This window comes from Macrobrachium nipponense, chromosome 14, assembly GCF_015104395.2.
Source record: "Macrobrachium nipponense isolate FS-2020 chromosome 14, ASM1510439v2, whole genome shotgun sequence".
NCBI lineage: Eukaryota > Metazoa > Arthropoda > Malacostraca > Decapoda > Palaemonidae > Macrobrachium > Macrobrachium nipponense.
In genome coordinates this window covers 24,619,702-24,642,524 of record NC_087207.1, presented here as the reverse complement: position 1 = coordinate 24,642,524, position 22,823 = coordinate 24,619,702, and the positions used below count along the sequence as shown (strand labels likewise).

The window sequence follows — 22,823 nt, the reverse complement described above, 5'->3', positions numbered from 1 at the left end:
CCTAGGGAAGGAAAGCAACTAGACCCAAAATCAAATACAACAATAAATACTGTCACATCAACCTCCAGAGCTGAAACTGCTTCCTCAAACACCGAGTACACCTGCGTACGATCCTGTTACGGTTGCCACTTGTTACGACCTGTGTAGGCCGTAGTTCAGGTTCTTTAAATTTTAATTTTCAAAGGAGTCGTAGGGCAGTATATTATTTATGTAACTCGGAGTGAATTGAGGGAAGGAATACAAAAAACAAAAACCATGGGAAAAATTCTAACAACATTGTATTACACTTCACTTAAATAAATTCAACCTGGTATCAGGAGTAACCTTAAGCTACTAAGACGAACTCCAACAGAAATCAAAAAACATAACCTGGAGGATAATATACCGAGTCCTCTAAATACCAAGGTTGACCTATAGCTAATAAACAAACCCTAACATAGAAAAAATTAAACAGATCAAAAAGTATTGGCTCATATATTACGCCGGGCCCATAAAAATCAACAAACCATTTATCCTATTACTAAACAGATAGGCAGAAGGAAGACAGGAGAAATGAAAAGGCAGAAAAGAAAAACCTTAAAATTACCTGCCTACACACAAATGTTAAAAGACTAAACCCAATAACAAAATAATAAAACATAACACAATGCTGCATACAAATGCGCCTATCACATTAAACCACATGCACGCATCTAAATACATTCTCATAAAAGAATTATTTTGAGGGTCATAATTTATAGATAAAATATATAGTATGATATATATATATATATATATATATATATATATATATATATATATCTATATATCTATATATCTATTATATATATTCAGTTCCACACTGCATTAACTATCCGTGAGATAACTTGTAACAGTACTTATCCATATATGGATTAGACCGACAGAGAGGGGTTGAACGTTCATCAGCATCAGAGGGAGAATCATTAACCCAGGTGAAACGCGGCTGGGCGTATCCATAACGATAATGGAAAAGATCGTAACTTACTGGTAAATGACTCCTACGTTCTCCTAACGGACCCTCGGTCCAGACGAACAGCGTAGCAGATGATGAGACGCTCTTTGATCACGGCAATATACCTCCACAGTGCCGGACGGAACGACGGCACGTTTCCCGCGGAATCCTCAGGCGGAGGAAAATAACGCAAAGCGAAGTCGCAAAGTGACCCATACACTGCAGGACGCAACAAGCGAGGTGGCTATCGCAGGTGACAATACCCTGCATACGTGGGGCCGTGATCCAAAGAAGTGTACAATTTACCGTGGGTGGGCTCAAGACACCAGCGAAACAATCCTCCAAAGGCACAATTCCTTATGAGGAAAAAAAAGGCGTCCATCACGGCTGCTAAAATTAGGATCCACGTCTGAGATCAAGGTAGGGTCCGAACTCTTCATCCCAGGCAGCAGTAGTCTCGTCCACGGTTCTCACTAAAACCCAAACACTCGAAGAGAAAAAAAAAATAAACAAAAGAGTTAATGGCCATTCACTAATTAACGAAGGCGGAGGGGCGAAGGTTATCGCAGCACTCTTATGAAAAGGGCAGTTAGCAATTACTCCTGCCGAAGGCCGAATTTATTTATAAACAATGAAATAACTTAATTTAACATGACAGTCAGTCAGCCTCATCTGTGGAAATACATATGTATACATGACTCCTCTGGACCAAATTGTCTGATAAAGAAAAAATCAACCTTAAATCCATCAGGGAACCTCTGAAATTCATTTAGTAATCAAGTAACTTATACTGTGTTCCCTGCAAGCACTGATGCTACAGGAAATGGTACTTGAAACAACATAGTAGTTGTTCCGATACGTATACAAACCCTTGGTCCAGCTGAACCTTTCGTAAGCTTCGAACAAGGGGGTTTGGTAGTTAACTACTTGTCTGGCAGTTGGTGGTCAGTCCGACTGTGAGGAGAGGATTCACTTTGCTTTCGGCCGCGCTGGTGGATAGACGTGTTGCTTGCCTCTCTGCCCGCTTCTGTTGTATGCTTGGTTTGCTTCACTGCATGAAGACTTTTTTGCTTTTCCTTTTACTGTGTGCTAGTGCAAGGATATCAGTAAGTACGTGTGTGTTTTTTATATTCATACAGTGCTCCATTTGTGTATGGAAATGGAATCACGAGAGCTGGAGAGATCCCCTCGCCCCCCCATCAGCCGCAGATTGTGTCCTGGTGTGGAGGGCCGTATGTGTGGGGCCTTTCGGTCCTCTTTTGAAGTTGACCCTCATGATTTTTGTACTCGGTGTCGAGGGCGGGAATGCTCTCGCACCGATACATGTGAATTATGTGTGTCTTGGTCGGAGGAGCAGTGGGAGCGCTATGGGGGGAGGAAGAAGCCGCGTAAACCGGTCAAGGAGTCATCGGAAGGATCTCCAGTTACTGCCTTGGTTACGGACACGTCTTCTTCTTTCCTTCCCCCATCTCAGCTCCCTCGTATGGCTCCTTACCCTTCGGGGGAGGTATCTCACTCCTTTTCCTCTCTCGATCAGTCGACCGTGGATGGGGGGGGGGGGGCCAGGTACCCCGACATCCAGTTGTATTCGGGGTCTTCAGTTCGCTCGGGTTGGGAACTGTCCCCTCCCCCCCCCAGGCGAGGGGAACCCCCCCACTGACTCACCTGACTTTTCCTTCTTCAGGTTTGGCTGCCACGGGGGACAATCTTGGATGGGCCTGGGACTCGTTGGGGCTCCAAGGGACACCGACAATTCAGGGGCTGCTGAGTCACCTGGCGAGAGGGGCCATGCCGGTAACCCACGGTCCGACCACCACGACTACCACGACGGTGTCCATGCCGGGCTATGCTGCTCCACCACACCTGGTCTATACCAGCACATAGCCGCAGTGACCCCAACAGCTGCTGTCCAGGCACTGCTGCCGGAGGCGAGGATGTCCGCGGTGTCGCCGCCACCTGGGTTTGCCGCTCTTGCTCCAGCCCCTGACTTCCGGTGTCCAAAGTGCTCGCCTCTGGACCTGCCTCCTGTGCAGAGGATGCCTGCTGGTTCCTGCCCCGCCTCCTGTTCCTGACTGTGATGCCACTCCAGCCCCAGTACCAGTTCCTGCCCGTGGTGTTGCTGCTCCCACCTCAGGTCCTTCCGGACAGGTGCAGTCGGGCCCTGTTGCTTCGGCAACTGCCCCGGCTCCGTCCTGGATGGAAGACCTGACGGTGGTCCTGAAGAAGCTGACGAGGAAGAAGAAGAGAGGAGGAAGGTGTCGTCTTTGTCTTCATCGTCTTCTTCGTCGTCGTCGTCTGCCGCCGCTTCCCCATCAACTCCTAAGGCCCCACAGCCTAAGAAGAAGGTTGCCTCTTTCCCCCCTAAGAAGGCACGTCCTGAGACTTCTAAGGGCCCGTCCCATTCTGGTGGGACGGGTGGGACTTCCGCTGGTCCTCCTGTTCCTTCGGGAATGGGGCCAGTCTCTCCTTCCGCAAGGAAGAAGAAGATGGGGACTGGAGGAGCACCGGCTACCACTGGTACCTCCTCAACTGGCGCCAGAGGTTCTGCCTCAGCGCCAGGTACCGTCTCGGCCTCTCGCTTGCAAGAGGTACTGAGTGTACGGTCACCCGCGGGTGACCGTGCAGCCAAGACCCAGGCAACCGAGTCCACTCGGCGCCAGGATCCAGGCACGGGGCGGAAGACTGGCGGGGGTCGCTCAGGTGACTCCCACCAGACCAGCAATCGCTCTCGCAGCGATCCGCTGGTACCCAGTGCTGACGCGACGGTCCCAGACCGGCCGCGGGCTGAGACTAGGAAGCGGTCCCCTTGGTCGCCTGAACCAGCCTCGGCCGGTCCAAGCGGCGTGGCGCGCCGTGAGGACAGGCCTCGCTCCCACCGCGACAGCGGACTCTGCAGGTCCCGTGACTGCTGCTCCTACCGGGACCGGGCGGAGAGGGGGACCAGCAGCAGCTCTTCTGATGCTCGGGACCATCGCCGCCGTTATCGGTCCAGCCGCTCTCCCAGGGAGAGCCGCTCAACCAGGCCTGCAGCTCGATCCCCGCCGCGGGTTGGCAATCGCCTGCAGCCCCCTCAGCACACCGGTTCTGCCGGTGGGCGGGGGGGGAGCGTCAGGTCTCCCTCTCTGATCCCTTCAACTTCCTCGGGCTACACCAGGAAGAGCAAGGCGATCAGGAGTGATCGCAAGGGGCGCTCCCCTCGCGATCCCGCCACGACGCCCTACGAACCTGCCACAGTCCTAGGCCTGACCAGATCGTACATGCAGGTGGCAGGAGGAGACCATGAGGGGTCTGTTGCGGTTCCTCCTGTGGAAGGAGGAAGATCTCGGGAGGCGTTCTCGCTGGAGGGGCTTGACGGTCCGACTCCGCAGGATGCAGTCACTCCCGAGATCCAGAGGTCGTTCGCTGAGGTTATTGCACTGATTCGTCAGCACAACAACCTCGGGGAAGGATCGCCGCTCCCACCTTCCGAGCCTACATCAGGCTTGGAGGCGTTCTGGGGACCTAAGAAGGAACCCAGGACGACGGTGGGTTTGCCGCGATCGGCCTTGGTTGACAGCGTACTGAGCCACGTGGACGCTCTTGTCTCCGGACAGGAAGGTTCGCTTTGGTCCGGTAGGTCTTCCAAGCTCCTTCCCCCACCTCTACTGCGACAGAGGCGATTCTTCATGCCTTCGGAAGACCCTCTGCCGCCCAAACAGGTTAACCCGGAGCTAGCTAGGCTAACTCCGGGGGTGTCTCTGCAGCAGCTCCTGTCGGAGAACCTCTGGTTCTCGCAGCAAGAGGCACTCTCCTTGGAATCTACTGCCATGGCAGCATTCCAAGCAGTCTCATGGATCGACCTGTGGTCCCTCACAGTGTCGAAGGCCGCGGCCTCCTTAGGGAACATTTCTCCTGAAGGGGACCCAGCTTTTGTGAGACTGTGCCAGTCTAGAGGTAGGGCCATCTCCTACCTGGCCCACCAGATGGGTAACCTTTGGGCTAACCTGGTTCTCCGGCGTAGAGACGCTGTCTTCACCCGAGTGACCAGGGCGGCTGGGTGAGAGGCGACCCTGGGTCTTTGCAACAGACCGGTGCGGAGTTCCTCCTCTCTCTTCCCCAGAGAGATGGTGGACGCTGCGGTGGAACAACGGCGCACTGATGATAGTGACCGTCTGGTCCACCAGGCAGTCTCGAATGTGGCTGGGCAACCTCAGACGACTGCGGCTAAGCCCAAAAGTTTATCTAGCACTTCCTCTGCGGCTAAGACGATTGCCTCGTCGAAGCCGAGAGGAAAGATTCTGCCTTCAACTTCTTCGGTAAGGAGCGACCGTATTCAGCCCTCCTCCAAGTCCTTCTCTCGAGGAGGATCTGGGAAGAAGAAGTCGAAGAGAGGCGGGAAACGCTAGGGACGGCGTTCCCCCTCACCTGCTGCCGGAAGTGGGGGGGTGCCTGGCGAGCCATTGGGTGACATGGCAGCGCTTCGGAGCAGAGACTTGGATAGTAAACGTCCTTCGAGAGGAATATCTACTACCCTTCGAGTCTCGGCCACCCCTCACCTCCAACCCGGTCCAACTGCAAACGTACGTTCCTGGTTCGACCAAGGACGCAGCGCTTCGGCAGGAAGTAGAAGCCATGCTGAGCAAACGTGCTGTGGAGATCGTATGCGATCAGTCGCCGGGCTTCTACAGTTGACTTTTCCTGGTGGAGAAGTCCTCGGGGGGCTGGCGCCCGTTGATAGATCTCTCTCCCTTGAACCGGTTCATTCGCCAGACTCGGTTCACGATGGAAACAGCACAATCAGTGCTCGATTCCATCAGGGAGAACGACTTCATGCTTTCTGTGGATCTGAAGGATGCGTATTTCCAGATACCCATCCATCAATCCTCCAGGAAGTACCTCCGCTTCATCCTCGACGGGATGGTGTACCAATTCAGGGCACTTTGTTTCGGTCTCTCAACCGCCCCACAGGTGTTCACGCGAGTGTTCACACTGGTGTCGGCTTGAGCCCACTCGGTAGGGATACGTCTGTTGAGGTATCTCAACGATTGGTTAGTCCTGGCAAGCTCCCGCTCACAGTGGCTGCAGGACAGGGATCGACTCCTCGAATTCTGCCACAATCTGGGGATCGTAGTGAATTACGAGAAGTCGGATCTCGAACCCAAGCAGAGGATGAAGTACCTGGGCATGCTGATCGACACGGTAGCAGGGCAAATCTTCCCCGCAGATTCGCAGATCAGCAGGTTCAGGGAGGCAGCAGAACAGTTCCTGTCCCTTCAGGAGCAACCAGCTCAGCAGTGGCAAGTCATGATCGGCCACCTGTCATCGCTCGAGAAGCTAGTCCCTCACGGGCATCTTCACCTGCGGTCCCTTCAGTGGAGACTAAAGGAGTGTTGATCACAGGCAAGGGACCCTCCTTTCTTCCCCGTGTCCCTCACGGAGAAGGTGAGGCAGGGCCTAGCCTGGTGGCTGGATGACGGGAACCTCATAAAAGGAGTGCCTCTTCACATCTCCCCCCCCCGGGGATGCTGCTCTTCTCAGACACATCGACCGAGGGATGGGGCGCACACCTGGAGGAGTTGCTGGCTGCAGGTGTGTGAGATCATCACGACAAGCACCTTCACATCAACATCCTGGAGCTCAAGGCAGCATTCCTCACTCTCCAAGAGTTCCAGGATTGTCTGGTGGGACACTCAGTGGTGTTGATGAGCGACAACACCACGGTAGTGGCGTACGTCAACAAGCAGGGGGGCCTAGTGTCCCTTCCGCTACACCAGTTGACGTTGCAGGTGCACGAGTGGGCCGTGGCACACTCAGTAGAGCTGTCAGCCCGCTGCATTCCAGGCAAGGAATGTGGTAGCCGACAAGCTCAGCCTTCAGGATCAGGTGATAGGAACCGAGTGGTCCCTTCACCTAGATGTGGCAGAAAGGCTCTTCAACCTGTGGAGGTGTCCAGTCGTGGATCTGTTCGCCACCCGGCACAACAGAAAACTCCAGGTTTTCTACTCGGTTGTGCCAGACCCATGGGCAGCTGCAGACGACGCTCTCCAACACTCGTGGGACAACCTCTTCGTTTACGCCTTTCCCCCGTTCTGTCCGATTCGCAAGCGATCAGCAGGGCGCTGATCACCACGAATCTTCGGATGATCCTGGTGGCACCCAAACGGCCTCAAGTCGTTTGGTACCCGTACCTGCTGGCTCTGCTCGCCGAAGCACCGAGAGAGATTCCCCCCTGGCACATCCTCCGGCGCCAGCCACATGTAGAACGGTACCACCGGTCCGTTGAGTCCCTGTGTCTTCACGGCTGGCTGTTATCCACCATCTCTTGCGAGCAAGAGGCTTTTCTCGCAGCACAGCAACAGAGATGGCTGGATACCTCAGACAGTCCCCTGCAGCTGTATACCAGGGGAAGTGGTCCGTCTTCTGTGGTTGGTGTCGTGGACGGGGTCCCTCTCCTCTTAGAGCCACTCTTCAGCAGGTAGCGGATTTCCTCATCTTCCTTCGCCGAGAGAAGTTCCTTTCCGTCTCTGCAGTTAAAGGATACAGAGCGTCCTTGGCCCTAGTCCTTAAACTGCGAGGTGTGGGCATCTCCTCCTCTTTCGAGATATCCCTCCTGTTGAAGAGCTTCGAGAGGTCTTGCCCACCCAGGGAACTCAGGCCCCCGGTGTGGGATGTGACTCTCGTCCTTAGGAGTTTGACTTGCAGACCCTTCGAGCCACTCCGAGAGTCGTCAGACAGGGATTTGACCCTCAAGACCCTCTTCCTGCTGGCCCTGGCATCGGCGAAGAGAGTAAGGGGAACTCCATGGTCTTTCCTTCGACGTCAAGCATTCTAGGGGATGGGGATCCGTGACACTCGATTTCGACCAGAACTTCGTAGCGAAAACTCAGAATCCTTCGGTCCCTGACGACCGGTTCGAGTCTTTCACGATCCCCTCCCTGAAGAAATTCACTGACAATGATGCAGATGAGTTGCTGCTTTGTCCTGTGAGGGCGCTACGGCGCTATCTGAAGAGAACTCGGCACCTCAGGCCTGAGTGTCGACGTCTCTTCGTTAGCACCGGGGTTACCAAGAAAGAAGTGTCCAAGAACACTCTTTCATTCTGGCTGTGTGAGGTGATCGGGAGGGCGTATGACACGGCTGGTAGTGATGACACCCGTACCCTTCGTCCGAGAGCCCACGAAGTCAGAGGTATTGGTCCAACCCTTGCGTTCCGCAAGAACTTCCCTGGCGCAGGTACTGAAGGCAGGGGGTTTGGGGGCCAACCCAGACCACCTTTTTCACTTATTCACCGTTCGGGGGGATATTACCCACAGGTCCTTGGACACTTTTTCCTTGGGACCCGTGGTGGCTGCTCAACAAGTTGTGTAGTCTACCCAGCACCCGAGGGACAGAACAGCATCGCTTCCTTGTGTGACTGCAGGAATGGACGAGTGAAGAGAGTGTGACTGGCTTCTCTTCCTCCTTTGTTCTTCTCCTCTACCTGTGGGCAGAGGGCCGCGGTCGTCACTACGCTGAACAGGAGGCCGATGCAGGTAAGCTACACAACCGAGCTCCATCCTATCCCTTTCAGTAGGGATAGGAGTATATATCCGCCACTCCCCATCAAGGGGGGGGAGTGGAAGCCAACAAGAGACAAACCCATGACTTCATTTTGGCTCTTGAAGTAGGAACTAGTTCTTGCCTTTTGCTATTTATAGGAGGTATGCTTGCCTCCCTCTCATAAATTTGGTCCAGAAGTCTGACCACTGATCCTGATCGGGATACACACCACTGATCGGGGTGTGTATCCTGCGGTACACACCCTGATCAGTTGGGCAGAGGCTAGGATCCCTCCCTCTGCTCTTACGACCAGGGAGCGATCCAAGGTAGGATGAACACCAGTCTGTTCATAAGACTCAGATTCCACCCACCAAGAAGTGAGTCTTCCTATTGTTAAAGGACCGAGGGTTTGTATACGTATCGGAACAAATAACATTTTGTTGGAAATTGTATTTTTCCTAACTATACAAATCTGAGGTCCTTTACACATAGTCCCACCTCATGCCACCCCTCACTCTGAGTTTCCTGGGCCTAAAGCAAAGTGAATCCTCTCCTCGCAGTCATACTGACCACCAACTGCTGGACAAGTAGTTAACTACCGAACCCCCTTGTTCGAACCTAACGACCGGTTCAGCTGCCGCTAAGTACCTTCCTATTGTTAAAGGACCTCAGGTTTGTATAGTTAGGAAGCATACAATTTCCGACAAATTGTTATATTCATATGTTTTCTGCCACTGCCCTTCATAATTCTTTTGAACATACTTTTTCATAGTTATGCATCATCAGGTGCAACATTAAACTATTGGGTTTCTTCTACTAATAATATACTAAGTTTTAATTAGGCTAAGCTCGTATATCCTTTCCTTCAGTGTTGTTTATCATAAATGACTGGTATTAAGCATTTTATGGAATAGGTTTTGGCTAGTTGTAACCCTAAGAGTAAGCTTTTTCTTTCCATGCACCTGTGAGTTCTAGGCTAAAAACTCTCCAGTTGAAACTGTTCGGTCCAGTACTGATTACTTCCTATTTACTGACAGGTTACATTTTGAGAAGCCTTCTTAAGTTGATTGTTTGCCCAGTTTAACATATGAAAACATTATTTTTTTCAGGTTCTCAAGCTGAACTGCAGTTAAGTATGATGATGGAACTAAAAGTCAAGACTGATGGGGCCGTGAGTTTCACTTTGCCAACTGTTCTTAATCCTCGATACTGTCCTCTTGACATTTCTCCCAGCCAGCATACGGGTACAGAGTCTCTCTCAGTTTTTTATCAAAACTCATTTCATCTATCAGTCATTAGTTTTCAGAGTACTGTGCAGTATAGCTACGGTATATCTTGCATTGTCAACTTCTTAATACTGTTATATTATATGTACTTATGGTAAACTTAGAGCATAAGTAGAAATGGCTGAAAAAGGTAAACATACACAAAAAAGCAGAATTTAATCCTTCCTGTGTGCCATATCTATAAGCAAGATGCAAAACTTAAAAAAGGGAACCATTTTAAGCACACTTGAGAGCCTCTGATATTGCATGTTTTTTACTATTTGAATAGGGCCACTGATTCCTATTGTGTGACTGGAGGTGGGTAATCTTTTCTGATGAAGGATGACACTGAATGGTTTGGAATGTTGATAGATGAAGAAAATGAAGTGACCCCTTTTAATATTGCCCTTTGTATAAAAAGCTAGTTGTCTTATTTTGATGTTTTTTTCAGTTCTTTGCAGACTTCGTTTACCTTTAGATATTTCTACATGTATTAGTTATCTTTTGTATATGAAGTAACCTTTAGGGTTTTTTCCAGAGAGTGTTGCACAAACTGGCAACCCTGAAACAGTCATTGTGTCTGAAGCTTATACTTTTGGTATAAAGGCTAAGGTTCGAGGAGGACATATTATAGCTCGTGTAACCTCACACCATGATTCCTTGAATGTGAAATTAAGTGATGACAGTATGTCTGCAGAGGTAAGCTTTATTGTGATATTTTTGTACTTTATTTGATACTTCTGTTAAATGTTAATACATAAGCATTTTATACGATCTAAGTACTAAGTGTCATCAGAGTCGTAGCATAGACTTTCTTGATAATATTTCAGAAGGAAAAAGATTTTTAAAGACTGGGAGTTGTGGCATCCTTAAGAGCCAAATTCTGTATCCTGGCTGAATTTAACTTGTACCTGATAAATCTTTGCCATCTTAGTCCTGGTGATATGGTAAGAGGACCTAGTTTATTGCATACAAGGAAATCTGTGAGGTCTCAGGGTTACTTATCATTCTGGTACACTCAGTTCATGATTTTAAATGACTAAAGGCTTGCATTACTGTTCACTTGTTCATACGTGAACAAACCCTCGGTCTTAACAATAGGATCATTTCTAGCGCCTAGCTGGATCCGGTTATAAAGCAGATGAAAGCAAGGAATCTTGTGATATCTGGCAACGCATGCGTAGATCGGGTGAAGAGTGGTCAAACACCGATCATCTGCGCCAGTCTTTTCTTAACCGTCTGGACGAGAGTTGGGTTTTTTCCTCTCTTGGCCTTTACCCGGTTCTTGCCCGTTTTGTTTCTTTTAGTGTGTGTGTGTGTGTGTTTTTACCTGGTATTATGGCTTCTTCTGCTCCTTCTCGACGTCAGCGTTTGTGCCCCGGAGTTCCTGGGTTCCCGTGTTCTCGTTTTTTGGCTTCGTCAGCGACAGACCCTCACATCACATGCAGTAGGTATCATTTGAATTTTTGTACGATTACGAATCCTTGTACGGAATGCCGGGCATGGCCTATGAAGCAGTGGAGGACGTTTTATGGTAAGAGGGAACATCGGAGAATCTCCACTCTTCCTACTTGGGAGGGCTTTGCTCCTATTCCCGATGTTTCATCTTCCGCAGTAGTCAACCCCCATAGTAACGTTGTCCCTGCATCTCCTTCCTTTTCTTCCATTGATTTGTCGATGGAAGTATCGGAAGGTTGCCAGGGTATTTTTTGTAGTGTAGCCCCCTCTTCCTTGGGACCTTTTTCGGTTCCCGAGAAGGGTGAGGTTTTTTCATCATTCTCTTCTCTTCCAGAGTCGGAGGCGTCCAAAATGGTGGCGATTTGGAAGACGCTTGGGCTAGGGGGTACCCCGTCCTTGGAGGGGTTGCTAGCGCATTTTGTGGAGGCTCGCACCCCCCCCTTTCCTGTCCAGCCTAGCCATCCCCCCTCCTCCCGGCCTCGTCTCCACAGGTGGGAGCAGTCAGCCATCTTGTATTGCTCCGCCGGTGTCTGCCGTCGCCTTGTCTCAGAGTGACACTGCAGCGTCAGCCCCGTTGTTGTCGTCACGGGGCCCATCTTTGTGTATTCCTCCGCCAGTGGCGTCTCTTTCCCCCTAGCGAGGGGGAAGCCGTGACGTCACCACCGCTTGTGACATCACTCTCATCAATGATGTATCTCCCAGGCGCCTCCTCCGATCAGCCTCACTTAGCCGCGACTTCATCTCTACCGCCCAGTTCGCAACATCTCCCTTCCTTGTCTTTGGAGCCTTCTCTGGCACATCAGTCCGTGGTCATATGCCAGGCAGTGCTTCAGAGGCTGGACTCTGTTTTGGATGTGAAGTTGGCTGCCTTATCGGTTGGGAGGACTGGTAGGAAACGCGTTGCTTCGTCCCCGCCTTCCGAGAAGAGTGCTCATAAGAAGCTAGTGCTGTCATCCTCTCCCTCTTCCCCCTCTACACCTCGTAGGCGTATTAAGTGTTGGAAGGCTAAGGACTTTGCCCTTCCTTCGCCGCCGAGGGAGGAACAGCGCGGACGTGTTCCTGAGAGTGCTGTGGTTTCGGGCAGTGTTAGTGATGTGTGTTCTGCATGGGTTGCTTCGCCGCCAAATCTCGTACGTGCAACCACCCCACCCCCCCCTTCTGTCCTTGCACATCGCGAGCATGTTGCAACCTCCCCTGTCCATGCACGTGATGGTAGTGCTCCTTCTTCTCCAAGGCCTATTCGTCACCATAAAGATCTGAAGACGCCTGTCAAGAGGTCGAAGGTAGTGAGCACGGAGGTGGTGCAGCCAGAATGTTTGCCTGCCTCTCTAACTGGTGCCTCTAAGACTTCCACTATAAGGGAATCTCCGTCAATCTCGAGTGCTCGAGTTTCCCCCCCATCTCACGTACGTACGGCCGCCACACCCGTGTCTGTTCATGGACGTCTGGAGTCACCTGTTGAAGTAAGTGATGTGCCTAGTGTTACAGTGGGTCTGTCTCGGAGTCTGACGCTTGGACCCAGCCCAGATAGGTTAGTTGGGGTTTTGGACTGTTTGGCTGCTAACCCTTCTGTTAATTTTGGTGGAGAAGGCGCATTAGAAGAGCCTTACACACCCTTTTCGTCGTCGGTCGCTGGTGCCAGAGCAGGAGGAGGGAGACACGCAGGAGTTTCTGTCTTCCTTTTCGGAAGTTGTTGATCTCATTCGTGGGTTCAACAATTTGGAAAGTAGGACTCAGGCTCGGTCGCCTTACACTCCTTCTTGCTTGGAAGTATTGGTGGGAGCTACTCAGGACCCCAAATCATTTCTTCAGCTGCTGTTGTTGGGGCACGTTCAGTCGGTCTTGCAGAAGGCTAACGCCTCTGTTTCTGACTGGGATGGTTCACTTCGCTCTAGAGGCTCTACCAAACTACTACCCCCACCTCTCACAAGACATAGGAAGTACCATGCTACAAGCTCTGCGTTTTTGTTGTCACGCCGCCTTAAGCCAGACGTCATTTGCCTGAAGCCGGATTTGACTTTGGAACAGGTGAGGTCAGTGACTCCGTCCTTGTCTCTGCAAGACGCCTTAGCTTTGGAATCTACGACAGCCTCCATGTTGCAGACGGTTTCTTGGCTGGACCTCTGGTCTGTGGTGATTGCCAAGATAGCTTCTGACAGGTCCCCTGATGGGTTGGTGAGTGCCGCCTCGCTTGCCAGTCTTTTGCAGCCTGGGGGCAAGGCGTTTTCTTATTTGGCTCACCTCAGTGCCAATTTATGGGCTAATCTTCTTCTGGTTAGGAGGGACACGGCTTTGTCTAGGATGGAGGGGTCGCTCGACACCGAGTCTTTGCTGGCCTTGAGGAACGGTGATCTGTTGGAGTCGCAATTCTTGTTTCCACGGACAGAGCTTGAAAATGCGATAGACCGACGTCGGGCTGACACCAAGGACCGACTGGGGCACCAAGCCGTGTCTAAATCAGAGTCCTGCCCTCGGAGACGTCCGGCCCCTCCTCCTCCCCCGGTCCAGCAGCAGTCGAAGAGATCGTTGCCTGGAGACCCCGCGCTCGGTGTTGCAACCGTGAGGGAAGGCGACTTCATGCTGTCGATAGACTTGAAGGATGCATACTTCCAAATCCCTGTTCATCCCACGTCCAGGAAGTTCCTTCGCTTCTCTCTGGCGGACAAGATCTTCGAGTTCAAAGTCTTGTGCTTCGGGTTGACCACAGCCCCTCAGGTGTTCACAAGGGTCTTCTCTCTCGTGTCAAGTTGGGCCCATGCTCAGGGGATCCATTTGCTGAGGTACCTTGACGATTGGTTGGTCTTTGCAGTTTCCAGGGAGAAGCTGCTGCAAGACAGGGATCGTCTTCTTCAGTTCTGTCTGGACCTGGGCATCGATACGACAGTGGCAAGAGTTTTCCCGTCGGATCAGAGATTGGAGAAATTGCGGGCTGTGGCGTGCAACTTCCTATCAAAGTCGCATCAGTCGGCTCATCAGTGGCAGGTTCTTCTGGGAGTGCTATCTTCCCTGAAGAAGCTGGTCCCTCATGGCGTCTTCATCTTCGGTCTCTGCAATGGAGACTGGGGGAATTCTGGTCTTCGGCGGGGGACTCTCCCCTGTTTATGGTCCCACTGTCTTTGGAAGCGAGAGAAGACCTTCATTGGTGGTTGGACAACCAGAATCTATTGAAGGGCGTCCCTCTGCGTTCTCTCCCTCCGGACTTCCTTCTGTTCTCGGACGCCTCCCTCGCAGGTTGGGGAACACACTTAGGCGGCCTCTTCTCTTCAGGTGGTTGGGGTTTGGAGGACAAGCAGCAGCATATCAACGTCTTGGGGTTGAAGGCGGCTTTCCTGGGTCTGAAGGAGTTTCGGGGGATGATGGAGGGTCACTCTGTCGTTCTCATGCCGGACAACGCCACGGTGGTAGCCTATGTGAACAAACAGGGAGGCCTGGTTTCTCAGCAACTTCATGCCTTGACCGTCGAGCTTCACCAATGGGCAATCAGCAATTCAGTAGAGCTCTCAGCCAGGTATATCCCAGGAAAACGGAACGTGGTCGCAGACAAACTCAGTCGCCGGGATCAGATCTTAGGCACTGAGTGGTCCCTTCATCAAGTGGTGGCAGACAAGCTTTTCCAGATTTGGGGGAGACCCATGCTGGACCTTTTCGCGACACGCTACAACAGGAAGCTGGAGGTGTTCTGTTCAGTGGTCCCAGATCCCTTAGCATTGGCGGAAGACGCATTCCAAAATCCCTGGGACAACCTGGAAGTGTATGCCTTCCCTCTGTTTATTTTGATCAGTCAGGTTCTGAACAGGCTGTTGGGTTCACAGGGTCTCAGAATGACTTTGGTAGCCCCTCTGTGGCCTCAGGCAGAATGGTTTCCAGGTCTGCTGTCGTTGTTGTCGGAGATTCCGAAGGAGATTCCCCCTTGGTGGCATCTCCTGTGTCAGCCCCATGCAGAAAGGTTCCACCAGTCAGTAGAATCCCTGTCTCTTCACGGTTGGAGGCTATCAACTATCTCCTCCAAGAGAGAGGCTTTTCTCAGAAATCAGCTGGGCACATGTCCAGCAGTCTTAGGAAGTCAACCTCCGCAGTTTACCAAGGCAAATGGGCGATCTACTGTGATTGGTGTCGTAAACGGGGTTTTTCTCCACTCGCGACCTCTATTCAGCGAATAGCAGACTTTTTAACCTTCCTCAGAGACGAGAAACATTTGTCCGTGTCTGCTATTAGAGGCTACAGAGCGGCTCTGAGTTTGGTGTTACGCCTGAAGGGTATCGACATCTCCTCCTGGGAACTTTCCCTGCTAGTTAAGGGGTTTGAGCAGTCGGCTTCTCCTAGAGAGCTCAAGCCTCCAACGTGGGATGTTTCCTTGGTGCTTAAGAGCTTGACTAAGAGTCCATATGAGCCCTTGTGTCGCTCATCTGACAGGAACCTGACGCTCAAGACAGTTTTCCTTTTGGCTTTGGCATCTTCCAAAAGGGTAGGAGAGCTCCACGGTCTGAGTTATGAGGTGAAGCACACCAGGGGTTGGAAGTCAGTGTCCTTCGAATTTGTCCCGGAATTCGTGGCCAAGACCCAAAATCCCTCGGTGCATGATGACAGGTTCGCTTTGTTTTCCATTCTATCACTGACTGACTTTGTGGGTGGTGATGCTCAAGAGCTTTTGTTGTGCCCTGTCCAGGCCCTGTGTTGCTATCTTAAAAGGACTTGGCACCTTAGACCAGGCTGCTGCAGACTTTTTGTCAGTACAGGCCGTACAAAGAAAGAGGTGTCTAAGAATACTATCTCTTTTTGGATACGGGAAGCCATCAGACAGGCTTACTTGATTCTTGATGATTCCATCATCACGTCTGTGCAGGCTAGAGCACATGACGTTAGAGGTATTGGTCCCTCTCTGGCTTTCAAAAAGAACTTGGCTGTACATAGAGTGCTGAGCGCTGGTACTTGGTTACTCCAGTCCACGTTCACCTCCTTCTATCTTAAGGATGTTGCCCACAGATCTATGGACACGTTTTCCCTGGGTCCTGTGGTGGCTGCCCAACAGGTTGTGTAACTCATAGTTACCCTTAACGGGGCACCTTTGTATCTTACCTAAGATGATTGTGTGGATGAGAGAATGAGTGAGTTGGCTGGCATCCTTCTTTCTCTTGTACCTTTCCTTCTTCCTTCGGGCGGTTTAAGGAATAGACACGTCATTTGTTGGACTGGCCTGATACAGGTGAGTGAGGTAATCATACTGGTAGTGTGGTCGTGCAGTTTACAATATCTTACCCTCTATTTAGTAGCATAGGCTCCTCTCCTGGGCAAGGAGGAGTCGAGAGTACTACAAACCCTAGTGCCTTGGCTTGTTATTGGACAGTCAAAGTTTCTCTTTGGTTCCCTATACAATGGTTATCCCATATATCATTGTACGTCACTCAGGTTCTGAGTGGTTAGATATTAGTGTATCTAGCTTCTCAACGGGCTTCAGTCCCTCTCCAAGAACGATTTCTTTTGAGAGCTGAACTGGCAGGTAGGCCCCCAGCCGGTCTAGGATGACTCATACCTCCCTCCAAGTATGAGTCTATCCTATTGTTAAGACCAAGGGTTTGTTCGTGTATGAATAAATGACAAATTTTCTAAGACAATTTGTATTTTTCATAGCTACAAACCTGAGGACTTAACGTTATACTGCCCACCTCTAGCTGCCCCTCTTTTTGTTAAGTCATCCTTAGTTGGGAAAGACTGGCATAGATGATCAGCGTTTGACCACTCTTCACCTGATCTACGCATGCTTTGCCAGATATCACAAGATTCCTTGCTTTCATCTGCTTTTTAACCGGATCCAGCTAGGTGCTAGAAATTATCCTATTGTTAAAACCTCAGGTTTGTAGCTATGAAAAATACAAATTGTCTTAGAAAATTTGTCATATCTCCCTTTGATCCATTTTATGGTAGTTAATCAGTTTGCCATTCATATCCCAGGGCTGTTATCAAAGTTGTAAAAGGATAATGCACATTTTAAAGTGTTTCATTTTATGGCAGTCTTCTTTTGGTGGTTATCTTTTGTTTACTTGTTTGTTGTTGTAAGATTGTAAATATAAGTAAAAAAAAATTACAATATACACTGTCAGAAGAAGTGGCAGTAAAACTCATGGTTAATATTTTTAAAGGTTTGTAAAAGCATATTAAAAGTTATTTTTCAATATTTTATCCATTGTGATTAAATTCTACTGGAAACAGTTCTGTTGAACATCACTGTCAGTGTTAGGTTGGGTATTAGTTGAGCTTCGGTAATCACAAGTCATTGAGCTCACCGCACTACCATTACTGTATCATAAATATATTTACTGATATCATCTTTAATTTGTTAATGTAGTTCTAAAGGAAGAGCAAAGGAGTGTTAAAATTGGGATAAGTTATAGCAGACTTCAGGGTCAAATTCTTTTATAGAATCACAAGATTGATACCAACTGAAATCTAAATAAAATGGTACTGTATTTAGGTAGGGTGGGAGGATTGTTAGCAGAAGGTGCTCACTTCTACACTTAAGTTTTCTCAGACTGGTACCTTGAATTTAGACAAAAATCAAACTAAACCACACTCCAGGTGTTATAATCTAGCAAATTAAGTTCTAGTATCATGTACATAATGAAATTTAATTTTTTCTCGCACCTACATTATTTGTCAGCATGTAAGTAGTTCTTACCTCGTAGATATTGTGAAAACATCCCCTCTGACTCCTTGCAGTCTGTTGTAGCATTGTGTAGGTAAGGAGGAATGTTGACATCACCTCAAAGGTAGGCCATTACCGTGGTCTGTAGGATGACATTTTAGTTGACTGGATTTGTTTAATTCACGCATTGTTGCAGATAAGTATTTGTGTTTTAGGAAAGGTATAGCAATAAAGAAAACAAAACCCAGAAACAGAATTGGAATACTTTGATATTCAGTTTCTATCCTTTCCTGAGGTTTATGTTTGGGGCAAAATTGCAGAGAATGCTTAAGAAATCTCTGATTCCAATAGGAATTGACAGATGAATTCCAGAAAATTGTTCTTTCTGTGGTCCCTTGAAGATTCTCCCAGAGATGGTTGGGGATATTTCATTTTCTTGTATGTACGTGAGGTACAGTGTGTACTGTACATTGATACTTGAGACTCAGAGGTCTGGAAAAACTAAGCCCTATTAATAATAATAAACTGTACATTGAGCAGGAACTTAAGGTTTAATGTATAATGTTTCAGCAAATAAATAGCTACTAAGGAATTAAATTTTTAAGTTTATTGTGCACTGTACATTCAAATGAAGGACAAGTTATTTTCGGACCTAAAAACCTTTCTGTATACATACTATATATGTGGTGGATTTGGCTGATGTAGAGCACACTGAACTCATGTCCTTTTCAGGTGACTCAAGACAGCGGTGGATTTAAGCCAGATCACGACTGGAGCATGTTGATTTACTATGCCAATCCATACAAGACTCACATCATTCGAGAATCAGGAGAACGAGCTGGTACTGGCCTCATGAAGGATGATCTTGTCATGGTTAATTTACACCCAGAATTCCCAGAAGAAAGTTACTCTCACAGGAATGAAATTTTATTTGTTGTGGATCGCTCAGGTAAGTTGAATGTCTTTGAAAACACATGGTACAAAGTTTTGAAATTTTCCTTGTCATAATGTTTTCTGTGATGACCACTTCATTTTGGTTTTGTTGCTAATTACATGTTGTCAGTGTGAATATGGCCTGCTTTTGCATCAACTGCTGGGAACTCAATCAGTGCCTATTAACTCTTAGACAGAGATGGATATGTAGAAATTGAGTGTTGAAATTTGTTGTCTTACATTAGTGTCTTCTTTTTGAAACTAAGGAAGCATGGAAGGAGATTGCATACAAAGTGCATGCGCCACACTTCTCTTGTTCCTGAAGAGTCTTCCTACTGGATGTTACTTCAATGTTATAAGTTTTGGAAGCACATATTCTCTACTGTTCCCAGAGTAAGTAGATTTTAATGTCTTGTAACTGAATTCATGAATGCTTTTGTCTCATAAGATTACAAGTTAAATAATACAGTATATCCTCCATCTGACTGACAATCATGATTTTTATCTCATTTATATCTGGATAGATTTATTTTTAAGTTATTTTTATATCATACACAATATTGGATTTGTTTCTCTATTAACTCTATTAAGAATAAGTTTCTTTCTGTATAATACACCAATTCTGTCTTGCAGCCCTAAAATGTAAAAAATGAGTAGATGGTCACCCCAATGCAGAGCTGTCACGCTCATCAACTCTGTTACCAAAAATATGATACGTACTGAATTAATTGCCTAGGTCAGGGAATAGAAAACTTAAGAATAATGAGAAACAACATTTCTGATGTGCAGGGCAATTTTATAATGCATATTAGCAAACATTTTCATGGTTAGCCACATGAGTTTGCTAAAATGGGTTTGTTCATACACAGAACAAACCTTTGGTCTTAACTATAGGATATTTTTCTAGCACCAACTGCAAACCAGTTAAAAACAATCAAAGATTGTAAAGCAAGGAATCTGTGGCATCTGGTAACCCCACCGCCTCAGAGACTATACTCTGTTTTTTTTCATCTGTCCATCAGCCAGTGGTGTTTTTGTATGGTAACACTGCGTCCCGGGCTTTAGATAGTTACGCTATGTTTAAGTTTTAGGTAAATAAAAGGATATCTGGGTGTACATTTGCAACTGAAAAGTGTTTTAATAATTTACTGTATGCGAATTACACCGTTAATATTCGAAATAGGTTATTATAATCGTTGAATGTAAGCTGAATGTAACAATCTAAAGCCCGGGACGCAGTGTTACCATACAAAAACACCACAGGCGGATGGACAGATGGAAAAAAACAGAGTATAGTCACGTTACACTCTCCCTTCCAAGCTGGTTGCTTTGTTTGCCTGTTATCTGTTTTCTTTGTAAAGTGTGTGTGTGTGTGTCTGTCCGTTGATCATGGATTCCACCAAGATGTCAAGTCTCATCAACGCATGTGTCCAGGCACCCAGGGATTCCTGTGTTCCAGGTTTTGGTGTCATATGATACAGATCCCCATGGCTTGCAGTAGGTGCCGTGCAAATTTTTGTACTGTTTCTAATCCGAGCCCAGAATGTCGTTCCTGGCCTGCATCTCAATGGAAAGTGTTTTATAAGAAGAGAGAACAACGTAGGGCATCATCATGCCTGTCTTGGGAAGGTTTTTCGCCTTCCCAAATGGACATTTCGGCGGCTCCTTCTTCTATGAGTTTTCCTCATGCATCTTTTGCTCCCGTGTCCCATCCTTTTCTTCCATTGATTCATCTTTGGAAGTATCGGGCGATGCACAGGATAATTGTATGTATAATGAGGCCCCTTCTCTTGTAGGAGATGTACATACTCCCTTAAGAGAAGAGCCCCCCCCCCCCCCACCTCTTGCTCCCTTTGTTTCAGATTTGGAAGCTTCTTTTCCTGCAAAGCAGTCAACCATAATTAGCTGTCATTCTCAGTGTTAAATTCCTTTAGGCTTTTACTATTTTCTGAAGTCTTATAGACAGAAGAAACATCAGCTAGTAGAAAAGGTGTTGATACGTACACCTCTGAGCCATCAAAAATATTAACTGCCTTCTTTTTCTCTTTTATGTAAATTGATTGTCACACATTGAGAAAGAGGAGGCTGAAAGGTGGCTGTTTCTTTATAATAATTGATAGGTATGCATGAAAGACTTAGTATGTTCATTACAACCCCATAAATCATATTTTGTTGCCTCTTCTATGTGCAACACAGCCAGATGCACAATCTTGCACCAATACAGATTCAAGTGTCCTTGCTGTGTATGACCAGTCCTCTCAAGAACAGTTAGATGTCAGAAATTTTTTTTTTTTTTTACTCCATGCAGTAAACAGGGTGTTGTGTTCCATCCCAGAAATTAGGACACTGAGGATTTAAACTGTTGTGCATTTATGTATTGTGGCAGGATCACAAGCAAAAAAAAACTAGTGGCAACCCCCCCCGCCCCCACATTAACCTAATCACTGTAGCTGCCCAACCCACCCTCTGTCACACTACAGAATATGCAAGACAATTGACCTACCTACACACAGAAAAAAACACACACACACTAAAAACAAAAAACTCTCAAAACACATGTACAGTACTTACCCAACTCCAGGCTATTCTGTGCTGTCTGCCAGTCGAGGTCACGTAGATACCAACAACAACAAGACCACAGCCAAGAACCACAACCCAACAACAACACAACACCCAAGGACTACAACTCAACAACACAACAGCCAAGGACCACAACAATAACCAAGGAACACAACCACAACTCAACAACACAGCAACCAACCAAGGAATACAACCACAACCTAACAACACAACCACAACCTCACACATAACAAAAACTCAACAACACAACAAAAGACCACTGCACAAACAACACACAAAAAGCAACACACACCCCCACTAACAACAACCCTCAACCATAACAACTCACATATAATAACAGGAACTCACATACAAGTCAACAAAAACCTCATAGCACAACAACTCTTAAGCAACAATATCGAACTAACAAAACAACAACTAAACAACAAACAAAACACAACTCAGCTGACTATAATGACACTACTGACTGGTGCTAACACTACTGGCTGTCACAGGCTCTAAACCCAAGACTGAAGACTGACTGAAAACAGAACTCTAATCTCTAACAGCACCAGAAGACAAACCAGCACTCACCAACAGCCAATCCAATTGTTAACCATCCAACCATCAATTACTCTCTCTCTCTCTCTCTCTCTCTCTCTCTCTCTCTCTCTCTCTCTCTCTCTCTCATAGACCTTTGTCAAAAGGAACTCCATAACTCCTCCATAGTATCACTGTTCATCTAATTTTCTGTGGAATTTTTCTTTCATTTTTATAATTTGATTTATGTGAGTTTTATATGTAGTTCAGTAGGGTTTGTGCTAGCATATTTTCTATATCCCTCCTAGTGCTATTTTTTTATGTTTTGTAGTATTAAATTCCAATGGTTTTGTGTTAAGGCTTGGGAGCCTACCTGTTGCATCTACAGGCTAGGACTTTTGGTCATCCAAGGAATTGAAGAGACATCAACTTCTCTGAAGGTATGGGCCATCTTTGAGGCAATGTTTGACATGGATTGTGTTTTGCCTTGCTGTGGGGTATTCACTTGCTCAGAGGTGCATGATTTTTGCATCATGCAGGATTCTTGTAAGGCATTCAGACCCTGGCTGACTGTTGACTCCTTCCATTGGAGTGGTTACTCCATCAGAATATATGTGGTGCCCTTGGGCAGGTGTGGAGCATGCCATTGGTGGACTTTATTTGTATCTACAGCTGGACCATGCAACTTGGGTGATGGAGATCATGCTGCAGGTGTGAGATAGTTTGAATGTCTATGCCATCCCTTCGTTCAGATCCATCTACCTGGTGCTTTTGAAGTTTCATCAGTCGTCAAACTACCCCGTGACTTTCAGACTCCAGCAGGAGTTCAAAGGTCTCCTGCAACTAGAAGTCAGTAGACCTAGGGCTCTTCTCATTGGAAGCAAGCTCTCAAGAGATGCACTTCCAAAGGTTTCACAGTCGCCTGAAATGCCTTCAT

At 47.9% G+C, this 22,823-nt stretch overlaps 1 protein-coding gene across 32 annotated transcripts in view; it reads left to right on the top strand.

The window, feature by feature from the left end:
* The window catches only part of LOC135226400 (von Willebrand factor A domain-containing protein 5A-like), a 442,225-nt gene that overhangs the window by 381,904 nt on the left and 37,498 nt on the right, over positions 1-22,823 (top strand). For all 32 annotated transcript variants that reach the window (XR_010317219.1, XM_064265890.1, XM_064265891.1 and 29 more), the window contains 4 exons: positions 9,601-9,735; positions 10,295-10,455; positions 18,587-18,803; positions 19,054-19,180. Coding sequence is in view for 31 of the 32 variants with exons in the window: in XM_064265890.1 (XP_064121960.1) it covers positions 9,601-9,735; positions 10,295-10,455; positions 18,587-18,803; positions 19,054-19,180 (640 nt within the window). In the remaining variant the exon portion in view is untranslated. The remainder of the gene's footprint in view (positions 1-9,600; positions 9,736-10,294; positions 10,456-18,586; positions 18,804-19,053; positions 19,181-22,823) is intronic.